Source organism: Trichomycterus rosablanca, chromosome 10, assembly GCF_030014385.1.
Source record: "Trichomycterus rosablanca isolate fTriRos1 chromosome 10, fTriRos1.hap1, whole genome shotgun sequence".
Classification (NCBI taxonomy): domain Eukaryota; kingdom Metazoa; phylum Chordata; class Actinopteri; order Siluriformes; family Trichomycteridae; genus Trichomycterus; species Trichomycterus rosablanca.
The window spans coordinates 4,533,957-4,553,288 of record NC_085997.1 but is presented as its reverse complement, the minus strand read 5'-3'; the positions used below and the strand labels follow the sequence as shown (position 1 = coordinate 4,553,288).

At 42.8% G+C, this 19,332-nt stretch overlaps 2 protein-coding genes across 2 annotated transcripts in view; one reads left to right on the top strand and one right to left on the bottom strand.

Annotated features, from left to right (window-relative positions):
• The window catches only part of gas7b (growth arrest-specific 7b), a 49,598-nt gene extending 45,951 nt beyond the window's left edge, over positions 1-3,647 (top strand). Inside the window, exons 14-15 of the mRNA XM_063002783.1 lie at positions 36-196; positions 1,301-3,647. Of these exons, the coding sequence (XP_062858853.1) occupies positions 36-149 (114 nt within the window). The 3' untranslated portion in view covers positions 150-196; positions 1,301-3,647. The remainder of the gene's footprint in view (positions 1-35; positions 197-1,300) is intronic.
• A 2,067-nt stretch (positions 3,648-5,714) lies between these two features.
• Positions 5,715-19,332, bottom strand: part of LOC134321591 (myosin-16) — a 44,623-nt gene continuing 31,005 nt past the window's right edge. Inside the window, exons 13-23 of the mRNA XM_063003397.1 lie at positions 18,383-18,515; positions 16,876-17,092; positions 15,279-15,415; positions 13,831-13,934; positions 12,620-12,812; positions 10,988-11,191; positions 10,766-10,891; positions 9,971-10,141; positions 9,666-9,866; positions 6,026-6,169; positions 5,715-5,933 (exon numbers count right to left, since the gene is read on the bottom strand). Coding sequence (XP_062859467.1) covers positions 5,781-5,933; positions 6,026-6,169; positions 9,666-9,866; positions 9,971-10,141; positions 10,766-10,891; positions 10,988-11,191; positions 12,620-12,812; positions 13,831-13,934; positions 15,279-15,415; positions 16,876-17,092; positions 18,383-18,515 — 1,783 coding nt within the window. The 3' untranslated portion in view covers positions 5,715-5,780. The remainder of the gene's footprint in view (positions 5,934-6,025; positions 6,170-9,665; positions 9,867-9,970; positions 10,142-10,765; positions 10,892-10,987; positions 11,192-12,619; positions 12,813-13,830; positions 13,935-15,278; positions 15,416-16,875; positions 17,093-18,382; positions 18,516-19,332) is intronic.

Here is a 19,332-nt window from a genome sequence, read left to right as displayed (position 1 = left end):
AGTCACTGTATATCAATTACGCCTTTTATGTCCAGACCATAGAGCCTGTCGACAAACTGCTTCAGATTGTGGATCCGACCAAAGACATAGAGCTGTGGGTCGAGGAGAACAAGACTGGAGAACTGAGACCAGTGAACATGGATATCTGATACAGATTCTGGCATGGACAAGAGGTGGACATGCAAGGAACATGAAGGTAAATCACCATGGAAGGGGAGTGAGTAAACTGGACTGCTTTCTTTAAAAAGATGAAACTCTTCTACCCAAAGAAGATCTTTAACCAACGATGGCTGTGATTGGATGCTGACATGCTAAAAATGTTTCTTCATCTCACTTTCAGAAACATGGATGCACAAATGATCTTAATAGCATTTAATCATCCATGTTTAATATTAGCGAGTTAAGATAACTGGACGTGTTATATGTTGCGTAAGAAGTCTTTTCCTATGCATTTCTAGAACCTTATCAGTAGATTAATTCTATTTAGCAGAACTAAGTCCACAGATGACTGAGAAACGTTTTAATACCACAGGCTATGGCACTTTAATTTACTACTAATCATTTATACTTACATATTAGGGGTGTTATGATACAATTAGGTCACATATCGAGTTTATTTTAATTGAATTCTACAGGATAAACAATAGGGCGGCACGTGTCGGAGGGCGCGTGTGAGTCTCGCTCCCCTCAATCAGAAGTGGAGATCAGCATCAGTAGAGAGTAAGCATAATGCAGTTGGGTAATTGGATAGGACTAGATTAAGAGGGAAAAAAAGTGGGGTAGCACTGTTGCCTTATATCAAAAAGAACCTGGTTTTGATTCCGAGATGGAGCGGTCCGGGTCCCTTTTGTTTGGAGTTTGCATGTTCTCCCCGTGTCTGTGTGGGTTTCCTCCGGGAGCTCCGGTATTCCTCGCACAGTCCAGAAACATGCAGTCAGGTTAATTGGAGACACTGAATTGCCCTATAGGTAAATGGGTGTGTGTGTGTGTGTATGTGTGTCTGCCATGTGATGGACTGGCGCCCCGTCCAGGGTGTTACTGTGTGCCTTGCGCCTATTGAAAAGCTGGGATAGGCTCCAGCACCCCCCCGCTACCCTGATTGGATAAGCGGTTAAGAAAGTGAGTGAGTGAGTGAGAATAAACAATACCATTATTAGTGTATATATATATATATATATATATATATATATATATATATATATATATATATATATATATATATATATATATATATATATATATATATATATATTTTCTCTTTTTCTCCCATTTTTTACCCCAATTTTCTCCCCTAATCTAGTCGTATCATATAACCCCGATTGCGGTACGCTTCACCTCTATCGATACAACCCTCCACTGCTGACTGAGGGACGCACGCCCCCTCCGACACGCATGCAGTACCGACTGCTTCTTTTCATCTGCGCGAGGCGAGTTCATATGCGGATCAGCCTCGAGCAGGTGCCCATCAGTCAGCCAGCAGAGGTCGTAATTGCACCAGTTATGAGGAACCGTGAACAACAGCAAATCGTTGGCCAGCCGGATGACAGAGCTGGGATTCTATACGATGCATTCTAAATCCCAGCTCTGGTGTGATTAATGTACGTATTTAATTATAAAAAATTATACATTGGGCTCACGGGTGGCTCTGTGGTAAATTACATTTTCCCTCTGCTGCTGGGAAGGGGTGGGGGAGAATTAGCATCCTGTCCGAGGTGTGTTACTGCATCACGCCCTGACCAGGATGAAGCAGCGGTTAAAATGAAACATGAAAGTATATATTTTTTTAAATAGCTAAGGAATCAAATAGAACATACAAATATACATATATTATTCAGCATAATTAAAGTTTTGGTACGAATAAGTGAATTTAATAATGCGATGTGTTTGTGCATTGCTGCATTATGTGGCTGAAAGTTAAATATTAAGTAACGAATATAACTAAAAAATAACACAACGTACTTCATAACAAATGCAGGCACTGTTGTTTACAATTTAAGACCAAAGGCTGAATCTCAAAAATCTTCTACACTTGATAGGGATGCTAGATAGGGTGCGGGGGCCGTTATTTAAGTGTATGTTTAAATAAGTCCTAGTAAAGTGCGACATCTAGTGTCCAAACAGTGCAGTTGCATTATAAAATACCTGCCATAGATAATGCACTCAATAATAGTGAAAATTCACGATCAAATATTTTAATAGTAACACAATGTGTCACAATGAATTTGTACAACCCTAATAATTATGTATAGAATTTTACTCAGGACATAATATACTACTTATTATATACACTGAGCCTAACAGTCAGGGGTCACCACATCTGTATGAACTCACTTGATCTCACTGGAGGTCTAAGGCCAGTTGTTGGAGCAAACGTATTTGCAAAATACATATTTGTAGTATGTTTTTATTCATATTTCTTTCCAGGGTGTTTGTAATTTTAGCTATAAATATACGATTCATAACTTTAACTGAACTACTTTATATTTCTACAAATAAAAAGTACTGGATGATCTGATTACACATTAATAATACAAAACTTCTCATCATCAGACCTTTAATTAAAACAGTATGATGATTAAAGTTTTATGATTACTTTGTATTTAATGTATTACAAAGTTTCTGCCTAGTTTAGGTTATACATAGGTTGAAGAAATGCTTTTAAACATGTTAAGACCTTAAGCAAACCAGTTTGTGTCATTTTATATACACACCATATGGCCCAAAATATTTGGACACCTGACCATGAACCTGTTAGACATCGCATTTCAAAAATAAATGCTATTAAAGTATGTCATCTTTTCAGCTATAATAACAGCAACTGTTCTGAAGAGGCTTCTCACAAGGCTGAAGTACGTCCATGGGAATTTGTGCCCATTCAGTCAAAAGAGCATTAGTATGGCTGGGCACTGATGTTGCCCTAATGGATGTTCCCGATCATTCAAAAGGTCAGGGGTTATAGACCATTTGGTTTTGAAATTAGATGTCCAGCAACGTCATGGTCAGGTGTCCAAATACTTTTGGTCGTGTAGTTTATCTGTCATCTTTTATAATCTCAGGGTAAGGTAATTCATAACAGTAAAGTATTTTAAACTGACTGGGGATAAACGGCCTGTATCAGTCCTTACATTAAGATTCAGAACGTTTTGGACACACAAATGTAACTGTGTGCTGAGCTTCCGCTGCTTACATCAGTCTTAATATGTCAAATTACAAAGACTCAACACCTTTCTTCGTTTGTTGATTTTCTGATCTGGTTTCCATCTTTCTAGTAAATGACTATTATTTTTAAATAATTCCATTGACTTCTGTTAAATGAAAAAGACATGAATGCATTGTGTAGAAAGTAAAAGGGTACAGATAGTAATCTATGTGTATAGTTTTATACCAAACGTCTTAATTTTCTTAACGACCTTTATTCTGTTTGTTTCCTAACTTGCACTGTAATTTTTGTGTACTGTACATTCCTGCTTATGTATAAAATGTAACATTTACTACAAAATCAACTGTATTTAATACTGTAAATATAATATAATATAATACCTGATATATGTTTTAAACGATGCTTTACATTTAATTTTACTTTACAATGTATTAAATGTAATATTAAAAATACACTTTACTATCTGCAATAAATTCTGTTAATAAGACTGCATATGTAGAATTAAGGAAGATATACTTTTACATTTATAAAACAATACATATTTTTGTACTATTTTAATGAATTCTTATTCTTTATTATTCCAGAAATTAATTAATTAAAAATACTGTATAAAAGATAAATTAAAGGTATAAAAGGTTAATTAAATGTTTATAATAATAATAATAATAATAATAATAAAGTAATTGTACAGGGTTTTGTTATTTTCTACTTGGATTTCTATTGGATTATTTGAATACTTTAATGCCTTTTTAAATTGTATATAAGATGTGACATAAAGCCTCCACAAGGGGGCGTTTGCGTAAAAGTTTATTGAATTATTACGTTTACATTTACAGTGACTTACAGTACAGTTACAGTATACAGCATTACTGTACTGCAATTGAGGGTTAAGGGCCTTGCTCAAGGGCCCAACAGCAGCAACCTGCCAGTGGTGAGGCTTGAACCAGCAACCTTTTGATTACTAGTCCAGTACCCTAACCACTAGGCTATGGCTTGCCCTATTATATTATATTAATTATATTATATTATATTATATTATTTTATAGTACATTACATTATATTAATTATATTATATTATATTACATTATTATATTATATTATATTATATTAATATATTATTATTATTATTTTCTCTGCGTCCCATTTTTTTGGCTCATAATACAGTATGCATTATGTCAAAAGAATAAAGCCAAAGCCTTTCAATAATTTACTGTAGTTAGAAAAATTTTAAATCTGTTACATGAAAGTGGCATTTCCACACAAGTTAACATGAAGTCCAGTGTTGTCCTGTGTGTTGCTGGTGAAATTCTCTACCAGTCTGATGTAACACACCTACCTTCCCATTTGAAAAACTGAAGTTGGATCTAAGATGCCAGCATTCAAGATCACATGTATGTGTCAGATTATCAAACTACTTTTAACATTAAAAAGACCCAAGTAACACCATAAAACTGTTGAAAGAAGAATGTTGTTCAGAGTACTTGCTACAAAATTATCCAATGATTGGCATGATTAGTGATTACTGACACTTGGAGGTTTCAGAAGGTCTGAGTGACTGGAAGGTTCCAAAAAGCAGCACTTGATGCCACGTTTTAACTCAAAACTCAAGTTATTAATATCTATGTAGCTTTATTAAATTAAAACAATTCTGCAAAGAAGGTCGGGATAAAAAAAACCTTCACTGTGATGTCAAAGGCTCATTGTATGTTAATACAAACTGTTGATGGCAGTTGTTAAAAGGGTTGCCAAAGGGTGGCACAACCAGTTATTACTTTCTCACCTGGATGATACAGGTTTTAAAATAGTCTCTATCTTCAATAAATGGAATGATCATTTAAAAAAATATATATTATACAATGATAAGGCATTTGATTAATGATGCACAAGTAACTTGGCTATTACACCGACCAGGCATAACATTATGACCACTGACAGGTGAAGTGAATAACACTGATTATCTCATCATGACACCTGGTAGTGGGGGGGGGGGGGGGGGGTATATTAGGCCGTACGTGAACAATTTATCCTCAAAGTTGATGTTAGAAGCAGGAAAAATGGGCGAGCGTGAGGATCTGAGCGAGTTTGACGAGGGCCAAATTGTGATGGCTAGACGACTGGGTCAGAGCATCTCCAAAACTGCAGCTCTTGTGGGGTGTTCAGTGGTCAGTATCTATCAAAAGTGATCCAAGGAAGGAACAGTGGTAAACCAGCGACAGGGGCATTGATGCACGTAGGGAGCGAAGGGATCCAACAGACGAGCTACTGTAGCTCAGATTGCTGAAGAGGTGAATGCTGGTTCTGATAGAAAGGTGTCAGAATACACAGTGCATCACAGGTTGCAGCAATACAATATCAGGAAGGTGGTCATAATGTTATGCCTGATGTGTGTATTTCTACATGATAAATACAGAAATAAATACAGATGTAAGAATGGCATTGTGGAATGTTTTATTTTTTTACCCAGTCAGCAAGAGTACAAAGCAAACAGCAAGACCTGACAATCACTGTCCCATTACTTAAGGACTTCATCATATATTTCAAAATGCCACCATAATGTAAAAAAATAATACTGGAAATATAAACATTATAATAAACATCAATTGTTGGTTCAAAAAAGATCCTAATCAATCATAAGTTTCTTAAGCGAGTTGAGATAGGTGGGGATAAGAGAAGTAACAGATTCGTCATCGTCAGTGAGGATCTTTTCTCCTCGACCCTCGGAACCCACAGAGCTGGGGGACCTCACCACCCCAGCGTACGGAGTGCTATAACCCTGCAGGAAATATTTTTAAAAAACAGGTCAGTGTGGTATAAGTAAAGTCTACAAGACGTGTGCCAAGAAATGATTGATACGATCAGACGTACTGAAGAGTAGCCCTTGGTGCTTCCTCTGTTTTTGGTCCTGAATTTAGTAAGAGCGGTCTCGGCTATATCGGCTCGTTCCTCTGCGTCGTCCAGCTCGTGCACCGTCTTCCTGTACTTCGCCAGGTTCGTGTTGGACTGCTCCTCCTGCACAGATATGTGTAACGTTGCTTTTTATGGTCTCAATTACTGACGCCTGATGATGAATACACAATATACTACGCTTAATCCATCTTTACACACAAAGCAATGATTCAGAGCGCAGTCAACTCAGCTGTAATGACTCTTAAATGGCTCTTTTTGACCAATGACTCTCTTTCTGACTGAATCAGAGGGTTTTTGGAAGTTGAAAGATGGCGTTTTTAACCAATCAGTCGACTCGGCTGTAATGACTCTTGAATGACTCTTTTTGAACAAATGACTCTCTTTCTGACTGAATCAGAGGGTTTTTGGAAGTTGAAAGATGGCGTTTTTAACCAATCAGTCGACTCGGCTGTAATGACTCTTGAATGACTCTTTTTAAACAAATGACTCTCTAAATGAGTGAATCAGAGCGTTCAGGGTTTTTGGAAGTTGAAAGATGGCGTTTTTTAACCAATCAGTCGAATCAGCTGTAATGACTCTTGAATGACTCTTTTTAAACAAATGACTCTCTAAATGAGTGAATCAGAGCGTTCATGGGTTTTGGAAGTTGAAAGATGGCGTTTTTTAACCAATCAGTCGAATCAGCTGTAATGACTCTTGAATGACTCTTTTTAAACAAATGACTCTCTAAATGAGTGAATCAGAGGGTTCAGGGTTTTTGGAAGTTGAAAGATGGCATTTTTTAACCAATCAGTCGAATCAGCTGTAATGACTCTTGAATGACTCTTTTTAAACAAATGACTCTCTAAATGAGTGAATCAGAGCGTTCAGGGTTTTTGAAAGTTGAAAGATGGCATTTTTTAACCAATCAGTCGACTCAGCTGTAATGACTCTTGAATGACTCTTTTTGAACGAATGACTCTCTAAATGAGTGAATCAGAGCGTTCATGGGTTTTGGAAGTTGAAAGATGGCGTTTTTTAACCAATCAGTCGAATCAGCTGTAATGACTCTTGAATGACTCTTTTTAAACAAATGACTCTCTAAATGAGTGAATCAGAGCGTTCATGGGTTTTGGAAGTTGAAAGATGGCGTTTTTTAACCAATCAGTCGAATCAGCTGTAATGACTCTTGAATGACTCTTTTTAAACAAATGACTCTCTAAATGAGTGAATCAGAGCGTTCATGGGTTTTGGAAGTTGAAAGATGGCGTTTTTTAACCAATCAGTCGACTCGGCTGTAATGACTCTTGAATTACTCTTTTTAAACAAATGACTCTCTAAATGAGTGAATCAGAGCGTTCATGGGTTTTGGAAGTTGAAAGATGGCGTTTTTAACCAATCAGTCGACTCGGCTGTAATGACTCTTGAATGACTCTTTTTAAACAAATGACTCTCTAAATGAGTGAATCAGAGCGTTCAGGGTTTTTGGAAGTTGAAAGATGGCATTTTTTAACCAATCAGTCGAATCAGCTGTAATGACTCTTGAATTACTCTTTTTAAACAAATGACTCTCTAAATGAGTGAATCAGAGCGTTCAGGGTTTTTGGAAGTTGAAAGATGGCGTTTTTTAACCAATCAGTCGAATCAGCTGTAATGACTCTTGAATGACTCTTTTTAAACAAATGACTCTCTAAATGAGTGAATCAGAGCGTTCATGGGTTTTGGAAGTTGAAAGATGGCATTTTTTTAACCAATCAGTCGACTCAGCTGTAATGACTCTTGAATGACTCTTTTTAAACAAATGACTCTCTAAATGAGTGAATCAGAGCGTTCAGGCGTTTTGGAAGTTGAAAGATGGCGTTTATTTAACCAATCAGTCGACTCGGCTGTAATGACTCTTAAATGACTCTTTTTGAACGAATGACTCTCTTTCTGACTGAATCAGATGGTTCAGGGTTTTTGGAAGTTGAAAGATGCCGTTTTTCAACCAATCAGTCGACTCTGCTGTGATGACTCTTGAATGACTCTTTTTGAACAAATGACTCTCTAAATGAGTGAATCAGAGCGTTCATGGGTTTTGGAAGTTGAAAGATGGCGTTTTTAACCAATCAGTCGACTCGGCTGTAATGACTCTTGAATGACTCTTTTTGAACGAATGACTCTCTGAATGAATGAATCAGAGCGTTCATGGTTTTTGGAAGTTGAAAGATGCCGTTTTTCAACCAATCAGTCGACTCGGCTGTGATGACTCAGAAATGACTCTTTTTGAACAAATGACTCTGTTTCTGAATGAATCAGAGGGTTCAGTGTTTTTTATCAACTCACAAGCCTGCATTCTTTGGACTGTAGGAGGAAACCGGAGCACCCGGAGGAAACCCACGCAGACACGGGGAGAATGCAAACTCCACACAGAAAGGACCCGGGCCGCCCCACCTGAGGGGTCGAACCCAGGACCACCTTGCTGTGAGGCGACTGCCACTTAGCCACCGTGCGGCCCCACAAGCCTGCATTCTTAAGAGTTTTGGTATGTGCCATTCATGGAAGTTGAAAGATGGCATTTTTTAACCAATCAGTCGACTCAGCTGTAATGACGCTTTTTGAACAAATTACTCTCTGTCTGAATGAATCAGAGGGTTCAGGGTTTTTGGAAGTTGAAAGATGGCGTTTTTAACCAATCAGTCGACTCGGCTGTAATGACTCTTGAATGACTCTTTTTGAACAAATGACTCTCTGAATAAATGAATCAGAGGGTTCAGGGTTTTGGAAGTTGAAAGATGGCGTTTTTAACCAATCAGTCGACTCGGCTGTAATGACTCTTGAATGACTCTTTTTGAACGAATGACTCTTTGAATGAATGAATCAGAGGGTTCAGTGTTTTTTATCAACTCACAAGCCTGCATTCTTTGGACACCCTCGCAGAATCAGAGGGTTAGGGGTTTTTGGAAGTTGAAAGATGGCATTTTTAAGCAGTCGACTCAGCTGTAATGACTCTTGAATGACTCTTTTTGAACAAATGACTCTCTTTCTGACTGAATCAGAGGGTTCAGGGTTTTTGGAAGTTGAAAGATGGCATTTTTAAGCAATCAATCGACTCAGCTGTAATGACTTTTAAATGACTCTTTTTGAACAAATGACTCTCTTTCTGACTGAATCAAAGGCTTTTTGGAAGTTGAAAGAAGGCGTTTTTAACCAGTCAGTCGACTCGGCTGTAATGACTCTTGAATGACTCTTTTTGAACAAATGACTCTCTTTCTGACTGAATCAGAGGGTTCAGGGTTTTTGAAAGTTGAAAGATGGCGTTTTTTAACCAATCAGTCGACTCAGCTGTAATGACTCTTTTTGAACAAATGACTCTCTGAATGAATGAATCAGAGGGTTCAGAGTTCTTGAGAGTTTTGGTATGTGCCATTCATGGAAGTTGATGGCCTTTTCAACCAATCAGAGCTTTAGAATTGTATTGTTTGCACTAAGCTGATGACATGGTGATCACATGGTTCTCGGTCTTTAAGGCTTTTGGAACTCAGTAATGGCTTTTTGATAGATTGGAGCAGATCACAGCACAATGCCATTAGACACTCCAAAACCTTCAAAATAATTTGAATAGTAGGTGGGTCCATACCGCCTCTTCCACTTGTCGCTTGTAGGTTTTCATTTTGACCTGCAGCCGTTCCATCAGCTCCTGCATCCTCAGCTGGTTTTTCTGGTCCTCCTCAGACTGGAAGAGGAGTTCCTTCAAGCGGCGTTCATTTTTCCTGAGCGTCTTCACCGCCTCGGCGTACTTCTTCTGCTCCGATTCCAAATCCAGCTCCAGCTCCTTCGCCTGCGGGATCAAAACACAGAGGAAGGACCCACCAGGTATCAACTCGACTGTGACAAAAAGAGCAGGAACGGAGACAGATTTCAGGATGGATATCCGTGATTTACCCGGCCCTCTAGTTTCTGGATGATCTTCTTGCCGCCTTTCATGGCCAGCTGTTCGGCCTCGTCCAGTCTGACGGTCATGTCTTTGAGCTGAGCCTCCAGGCCTTTCTTCACCCGCTCCAGATGCATGCTGTGCTCCTGCTCCACCCTCAGCTCCTCCGCCACACGCGCCGTCTACACGAAGAAAGGAAATTAAACCTGCTGATCTCCTCCTATCCATCAGTGAAATGGGTCGAAGGTTTATGCAGGACAGCCTGTTTCAGGTGCACATACTGTTAGGCATAACATTATGACCACCTTCCTAACATTATGCTGCCAAAACAGCCCTGACCCGTCGAGGCATGGACTCCACCAGACCCCTGAAGGTGTGCTGTGGTATCTGGCACCAAGATGTCAGCAGCAGATCCTTGAACTCCTGTAAGTTGTGACGTGGGGCCTCCATGGATCGGACTTGTGTGTCCAGCACGTCCCACAGATGCTCGATTGAATTGAGATCTGGGGAATTTGGAGGCCAAGTCACTTTGTCACACCCCCATACCTCATTTGACCAGACCCCGAATGACCAGATGACCAGCAGTGCAATGACATGATATGATATTTTGTATTGTTCTGGTCTTAATTAATGTTCCAGCAATGTTTCTCCACCCAAGAACACCTAGTTTTTGGGGTCCTTTATGGTCCCTTTTAAATATATATGGTGAAAGGGGGTATATATGGTATATATGGGGTAAAGGGGGTTGATAAAACGTACAGAGCAATACCAATGTCATCCGAGTTTGAGATTCTGCAACACAATACCTCACACACAGCTTTCTTCATCTTATCGTTGCCTCCTCTCAGTTCATTCTGTAGCTCTTCATGCTCTTGTGTAAGCTGCTGTAGATCCACCTCCAGTTTACGCTTCCCCGTGCAGGCTGACTGTAACTGTAATGTGCAAAAACATAAACATATGAAGTGAAAACGTGGTAAAGCGTTGCGTTCTTTTATTCAATTTTCCAGACCGAAGGTTTGGAACTCCACCTGGTTGTTAATATCATTGTATTTCTCAGTGGCATCGTGCAGTTCGGTCTCCAGTGTCTTGCGTGCCCTCTCCGCCGTCTCGAGTCCGGTGCGGCTTTCCTCGCTCTCGGTGACCAGCAGAGTGCAGCGTCGCTCGAGCAGAGCCTGCTCCTCTCTCAGCTCCTCCTGCACCCGCGCCTCCTCCTCCAGCTGCACCTGCAGGTCCTGAGGAGACACCAGTCCTCAGAGAGTGGAACGTCATATCGCTGTCAAGGGGTCGAAGTTAAGCAGTGGATCTCATATCATAGCATTTTCTCCCCTTTTCTCCCCGCGTCCAATTATCCAATTTGCATCGTGCCTCCTCTCTGTCTGTGCCGAACCCTGCCCTGACCGAGGAGATCGAAGCTAACCCACATCCCCTTCCGAAACGTGAGCAGCGGCCGCCTGCATTTTTTTCACCCACACATTGACGAGTGTTGCGCCACCTAAGCGTTGCATGCGGAGAGACACACCCTAAGAGCACTCCTACCTCATCTCTTGTGCAGGCGCCTCTAATCAGCCGGCAAAGGTCGTAACTGCACCATTCTGACAGAGAGAACACTTCCGGCCCCTTGTCCCGCCCCCCAACTGAACAACCGGCCAATCGTTGTTCATGTAGGCACTCGGTCTCGAGCCGGTAAGGCAGAGCTGGATTCGATACCATGTATCCGGAATCCAGCTCTGGTCGCAGCACGTGTTTTTACCGCTGCGCCACCTGAGCAGCCCCACTGACCGCTTCATCTTAATTAAGGTGGACACATGGCATAAATACACCACCGACAAGGGAGCAATCCTTTGAACTGCATTGCACCCATGTCTAGGGGTAATTTAGAGCAAATTATTAATGTTCTGCATGTTTTTGAACACCGAGGTGAACAAGAGGAGAGTATGCCAGTCTTTACTGATAGTGATTTGAGACGAGGTTTGAACCCAGGAACTTTGGTGCACTACAGCACCCACACTACCTGCTGTGGCACCGTGCCAGATTAGACAGCTAGCTCTCCAGACTTAACTATAAAGCTAACAACATAAAAAGTGTATGGAGAGACACACCCTAAGAGCACTCATTCCCCATCTCTGTGCAGGCGCCTCTAATCAGCCGGCAGAGGTCGTAACTGCACCCTTCTGACAGAGAGAGACCCATATCCGCCTTAGTCCCGCCCCCCCTGAACAACCGACCAATCGTTCTTCAGCCGGCAAGGCAGAGCTGAGATTCGATACGATACGATGTATTCGAGATCCCAGTCTGGTTGCAGCGTGTGTTTTTACCGCTGCGCCACCTGAGCGGCCTGGCTGGTTTAATTCTAGAATTGGGTGGCATAATGGTGCTGTGGGTAGCGCTATCGCCTCACTGCAAGAAGGATCTGGGTTCGATTCCCCGGGTGCTTTCTTTGTGGAGTTTGCATGTTCTGTGTGTGTGTGTTGGTTTCCTCCAAGTGCTCCGGTTTCCCTCCACAGGTCCAAAGACATGCAGCCAAACTGAGCTCCTAAACTGCCCTTAGTGCGAATGTGTGTTTGTGTGGCCGGTGATGGACTGGTGACCTGTCCAGGACGTTTCCTGGGTTTCGCCCAGTGAGTCAGACCCACCGTGACCCTGACCAGACAATGTCCTACCTTAATTTGTTGCTGCATTTTTTTGACCGTTTTCGTCAGTTCGGCGTTGTTCTTGTTCAGTACGTCCACCTGTAACTCCAGATCACTTAAATCACTTTCCATCTTTTTCTTTATACGAGCTCCGTCCATTCGACCCTTGACCTCCACGTCCAGGCTGGCCTGCAGCGACTCCAGCGCCCGCTGGTGGCTCTTCCTAAGTATAGAGCATGTCTCTTAGATACAGGTAATAGCAAAGGTTTGCATAACAACATCAGACATTATAGTTTTGCTGCATGTTTTGATGATGTGGATATTTTGCATCATGTCCCAGTCTACCCACACTAACCACACCTTCACCCATAGAAGGTTGTTTTGTTCTTTATACGCCCTAAGTGGTTTCATTGCCACATTTAGAACCACCTTTTGTACGGTTCCTCTTTCCACCATGTTGGAAGTCTGGAAGGTTTTTCTCCCTTTTAGCGCGTCCAATTGCCCGATTGCGTCATGCTTCCTCTTTACCAATGCCGATCCCCGCTCTGATCGAGGAGAACAAAGCTAACCCACGCCCCCTCCGACACATGGGCAGCCGCCGTATGCATCTCGTCAGCTACACTTTGACGAGTGCAGTGCGGATCAGCACTGTGTACAGAGAGACACACCCTGACAGCACTCTTTTCCCATCTCTGTGCAGGCGCCATCAATCAGCTATGAGAAAGACCCTCTCCGGCTTTAATATCCCACCCCTATCTGAACAACAGGCCAATCGTAGTTCACGTGGTTCCTCAGCCCAGCCGGCAGGCAGAGCTGAGATTCGATACGACACGACGTATTCGAGAACCCAGCTCTGGTGTTCAGCGCGTGTTTTACCGCCGCACCACCTGAGCGGCAGAAGTCCGGAAGGTTCTTGACTGGTTCCATGAGTAGCAAACTTCACGATGACATTGTGAACTGTTGGAGCCGGGATGCCAAGATATTTGGAGATAGTCTTGTACCCTTTTGAGTGCTTGTACATTTCTGGGACAAGACATGGCCAATGTATACACCTGGCTGGCCGATAGCACCGCTGAGGGATTGAGGCTCTGGGTTCCAGCAGTAATTTACTGCTGCACCACCCAGCACCAAGTGGTGTAATAAAAGGTTCATCTTCAGGTAACATCGTAACCTCTTTAAGTACAGAGGTTTCCAAATTCCCCAAATATACTGCAGCATTAATAATAATATAAATGTTCTACCTGGCTGCCTCCATTTCCTCCTCCTTCTCTTGCAGTCTGCGTTCAATATCTGCTTTGGCCTGAGAGACTTCCAGCTGCAGCCGAAGCACCTTAGTCTCCTCAGCCTGCCAGAGTATCAGTAAGATAAACAAGAATGTGACGAGTCCAGACACAATCTGTCTTAGTGTTCAGAAACATCTGTCTGCTAACCAGCAGTGATTTACAAGCCTGGTCGAGGAAGTGCTTTCAATTGTCATGGGTACTTCAATGTTCTTCCTCTCATTAAAAATGTACCTAAACATTGATGTAAATAGGTAAATATGTGATGCATGTATTCCTCTGTGTCTGATTGTCTGATTTTATGCAGGTTTGGAAGACAAACATAATTATTAATTTGATTCAGTTGATTGTAATAGTTTGGGATCAAAGGCTTAAACTCATGTAAACATGGGTGAGTGAACAGTTTAAGGCTCTGACGTTCCAAGCTCTGCTCAGGTATCTAGTCTGTATCCCAACACTGCCGTGATTTTTTAAATATATAAACACATACACCAACCAGGCATAACATAATGACCACTGACCTCTGAGGTGAAGTGAATAACACTGATTATCTCTTCATCACGGCACCTGTTAGTAGGTGGGATATATTAGGCAGCAAGTGAACATTTTATCCTCAAAGTTAATGTGTTAAGAGCAGGAAAAATGGGCGAGCGTGAGGATTTGGGCGAGTTTGGCTAGACGACTTGGTCAGAGCATCTCCAAAACCGCAGCTCTTGTGGGGTGTTCCCGATCTGCAGTCGTCAGTATCAGTGGTAAACCGGCGACAGGATCATGGGCGGCCAGGGCTCATTGATGCACGTGGGGAGCGACGGCTGGCCCATGTGATCCGATCCAACAGACGAGCTACTGTAGCTCAGATTGAAGTTAATGCTGGTTCTGATAGAAAGGTGTCAGAATACACAGTGCATCACAGTTTGTTGCAGCAAAAGGGGGACCAATACAATATTAGAAAGGTGGTCATAATGTTATGCCTCATTGGTGTATAAACATGACAACATTGCTATTTTAGTGCTCTTTAACAACAGCAACCTTTCCCACACATTATGATGTTATCTAAAGCCATCTTTATTCTATTTACCTGTTTAGTATTTACAGTACATGGCATGATGGCTAAGTGGGTAGCACTGTCGCCTCACAGCAAGAAGGTCCTGGGTTCGATCCCCAAGTGGGGCGGTCCTGGTCCTTTCTGTGTGGAGTTTGCATGTTCTCCCCGTGTCTGCGCGGGTTTCCTCCGGGTGCTCCGGATTCCTCCCACAGTCCAAAGACGTGCAAGTGAGATGAATTGGAGACCTTGCGTTTGATATAACCTTGAGAACTGATGAACCTTGTGTAATGAGTAACTACCGTTCCTGTCATGAATGTAACCAAAGTGTAAACAGTATTTAAAAGGCCAGTATTCATTATTTTACCTCTAAAGCTGCCTCTGACTCCTCCAGCGAGGCCTGCAGTTCCTCTTTTTCCATCTCGATCTTTTTTTTCATTTTCTGGAGCTCGTGAACGCTCTTTCCGCCGTCAGAAAGTTGGTCAGTGAGATCAGCCATTTCCTCTGAAGAGCAATGATACATAATACCTCACACTTCACTTACGGAGTCATGTTATCCAGTCGTCTTATTTTCTGCATTTTGTACGATTGAACACTGAATTTCTACTTCATAAAACAGATATGATATGATGTGGTATGGTATGGTTGAAATCCCTTCCAAATTGTCTGTTTTACCACCGCTCCATCCTGTTCAGGGTCACTGAGCCACGGATAGGAAACACTTGTCAGTACCTTGCACTGGTCTTAGTCCTGTTTTTTTGTGTTTCCCACCTGTTTGTCTTTATACACCTGTTTTCAGTTCCTCTTGATTATGTTAATTTGTTGCTTTTGTGTCTTGTTATGTGTTTGTATTTAAGCCTGTTTGTCTCCACAGACCAGTGAGCGGTATCAGGGGTATCATGATTGCGTTTGAGGAGGGTATATTGCTGCTCATGTGCCCTCCGACTAGTGTGCAGTCCTAGCAGAGCCCTTCTTTACGCCTGTGCTTCTGCACAGGTGCCTCTCTATTTGTCCTTCCTTGCACAGCGTATGAAGACCCCACCCCCATAGTCCGGTCATTTCCCCACCCAGCAGACACGGTGGCCAATTTTTGTCTGCTGCAGGCACTCCCAATTATGCCCGCTAGATGGAGCCCAGCCGACCGGTGGCAATGCCGAGTTTCGAACCGAGGAGTCCAGAATCTCGGTGCTGGTGTGCTAGCGAAATATCCCGTTGCGACTATCTGTCCTTGCACAGCGTTTGAAGAACCCACCCCCATAGTCCGGTCATTTCCCCACCCAGCAGACACGGTGGCCAATTTTTGTCTGCTGCAGGTACTGCCAATTATGCCCGCTAGATGGCGCCCAGCCGACCGGTGGCAATGCCGAGTTTCGGACAGAGGAGTTCAGAATCTCGGCGCTGGTGTGCTAGCGGAACATCCCGCTGCATCTGTCTGTCCTTGCACAGCGTTTTGAAGACCCCACCCCCATAGTCCGGTCATTTCCCCACCCAGCAGACACAGTGGCCAATTTTTGTCTCTGCAGGAACTGCCAATTATGCCCGCTGCCAGATGGTGGCAATGCCGAGTTTTGAACCGAGGAATATTCCGCTGCACCACCTGGGCGCCTAGCAGACACTTTTATCCAAAGGGACCAACAGTACTGTGACAGTATACTGTACAATCTAAGCAATTGAGGGTTAAGGGCCTTGCTCCTCAAGGGAGCAACAGTGACAACCTGGCAGTGGTGGGACTTGAACTGGCAACCTTCTGATTATTAGTCCACTACCTTAACCGCTAGGATACAACTGCTTGTTTAAACACCCATTTTCAGTTCCCCCTGATTATGTTCATTTGTTGCACTTGTGTCTTGTTATGTGTTTGTATTTATGCCTGTTTGTCTCCACAGGCTAGTGTGAGGTATCAGGGCCAAACCACAGCCTGTATTGAGCGTTGTCTGATTAGTCTTAGTCGCTATCTGTGTTACCTTGGAAGGCCTTGTTCTCCCTGCGCAGCGCCTCGTTCTGCTCCACAGACTCTTCGTAGGCCGTTTTGAGTTTAAAGAGCTCCGCAGCATGCTGCCTGCCCTCTTTCTGACAGCTTTCTACCTCGGCCAAGAGCTCCTCGCATTTCTGTCTCCAGTCTCCCAGCTGCTTGTCCAGCATGCGCTGCTTTTTATCCAGCGACGCTGCTGCATTGTTGGCCTGAAGTGTCGTAATGCAAAACATACAGGTACTCAACAAGACATTTATGTGAAGGTGTGACAGACTCAAGACTCAAATTAATTTGGCCACTCGACAAACACTAATGGCTGTGTCTGAGGGAGGGTAAAGGTCGCCAAAAAGAATGCGATGCAAAATATGGTGCCATAAGTCACTCACTCACCCACTCACTCACTGTCTTAACCGCTTATTTAGTTAGGGTTGCGGAGGGGTATATATATATATCCTTTTTTCTCCCTTTTTAGCGCGTCCAATTGCCCGATTGCGTCATGCTTCCTCTCCACCAATGCCAATCCCTGCTCTGATTGAGGAGAACGAAGCTAACCCACACCCCCTCCGACACGTGGGCAGCATGCCGTATTCATCTTATCACCTACACTTTGACGAGTGCAGTGCAGCTCAGCGTTGTGTACAGAGAGACGCACCCTGAGAGCACTCTTTTCTCATCTCTGTGCAGGCGCCATCAATCAGCCAGCAGAGGTCGCAATTGCACCAGTTACGAGAGAGAGAGACCCCATCCGGCTTAGTCCCGCCCATTTCTGAACAACAGGCCAATCGTTGTTCATCTGGCCGCTCAGCCTTAGCCGGGCAGGCAGAGCTGAGATTCAATATGATGTATTTGAGATCCCAGCTCTGGTTCCAGCTTGTGTTTTTACCGCTGCGCCACCTGAGCGGCCTATCCCAGCTTTTCAATGGGCGCAAGGCACACAGTAACACTTTAGACGGGGTGCATGACACACGTACACACACCCATTCACCTATGGGGCAATTCAGTGTCTCCAATTAACCTGACTGCATGTTTTTGGACTGTGGGAGGAAACCAGAGCTCCCGGAGGAAACCCACACAGACACGCGGAGAACATGCAAACTCCTCTGAGAAAGGACCCGGACCGCCTCTTTTTATCCACCAGTTGGCGGTAATGCCACACAAAAAGCTTTACTGCGCCCAGAGAGTACCGCTAATCTTTGGCAGTGGCAGACAGGAAACCCCCTGTCTGCCCTCCCTCCCAAAGACACCGCCAACTGTTTCTGTTGGATGCCGAGCAAGATCGATGGCACAGTCGAGATCCGAACATCAACTTTTGGGTCTAACTGCTTGACTCCATTGTTTTACCACTGCACTACACTCATACATGAGGCATTAAAGAGTAAAGTCAGGTAATACTAAGGGTAACTGATGAAAGGACATTTCCTTCAATGAAAAATACGTAACGTTACAACATTCTGTCAGCATTTAGATAACATTCAGATAATCGTGGTGTACTTATTTACCTTCTCTAGGTCAGCACAGAGCTCCTCCACCTCACACTGCAGCCTTTGTTTGGTCTTTTCCAGGCCTGAGCACTTGGTCTGGGTGGCTTCAACTGCTTCTTCAGCCTCCTGCAGCCGGGTTAAGAGTTTTTTCCTGCAAAAAAACACACCAGCATGTTGAAAAAGACGACAAGAACACAACTGTGATGGAGATTATAATACAGTTTATGGTGTAGCCCTATTCATGTTGTGTTCATCTACAGCCTGTTTGACTAGTTTTAATAAATCTTTCAATAGGTTCTTTCAATACTATGAATAAGGACCAAAACACATTGCTGAGCCCTTTGTTTTAGTATATTTAGGTCTGTTTATTAACTACACTATATGACCAAAGTATGTGGTCCCCTTCCAAAACCCTTGCACCCCAAACTCTTATTTTGTAGCTATAAATTTCTTCTTCTTAATTTTAGAAGAGCATTCCACAAGTACAAGTACAAGAAACCAATGCTCCGAAATGTCCTAAAGGTTTGATAAAGTTAAGGTCAGGGGTCTGTAAAGTTCCTCCACCTCAAACCATGTTTTACAAACATTGCTTTGTTCCCACCCCAAATACAGACAAAGGTGCAGAGCTTGGGGGTTCTTGGAGCTTGGGGGTTCTTGGTCATAGAAACTTATGGTGATCAGGGATGTTGGGTTACTGTCGTTCGTAAACCTGTTTACCCTCTCGAGATTAAAGACTGCAAGTCGAGACTGCAGTGTCAACAATGCTGCTCCTACTAGATGTGACGGGTCCTGCCGTGTTTGCACCAAAAATGTCCAGAACTTACAACGGATTTCATGACAGACTGGACTGAACAATGAAGAACTCCTATTATTTTTTGCTAGTTATAACTTTCAGTTCAATTTCATTTTGTGTCTGTATGATTTGTGTAAATCATATTTATTTAAAGTATCCTCCAGACCACCCAAGG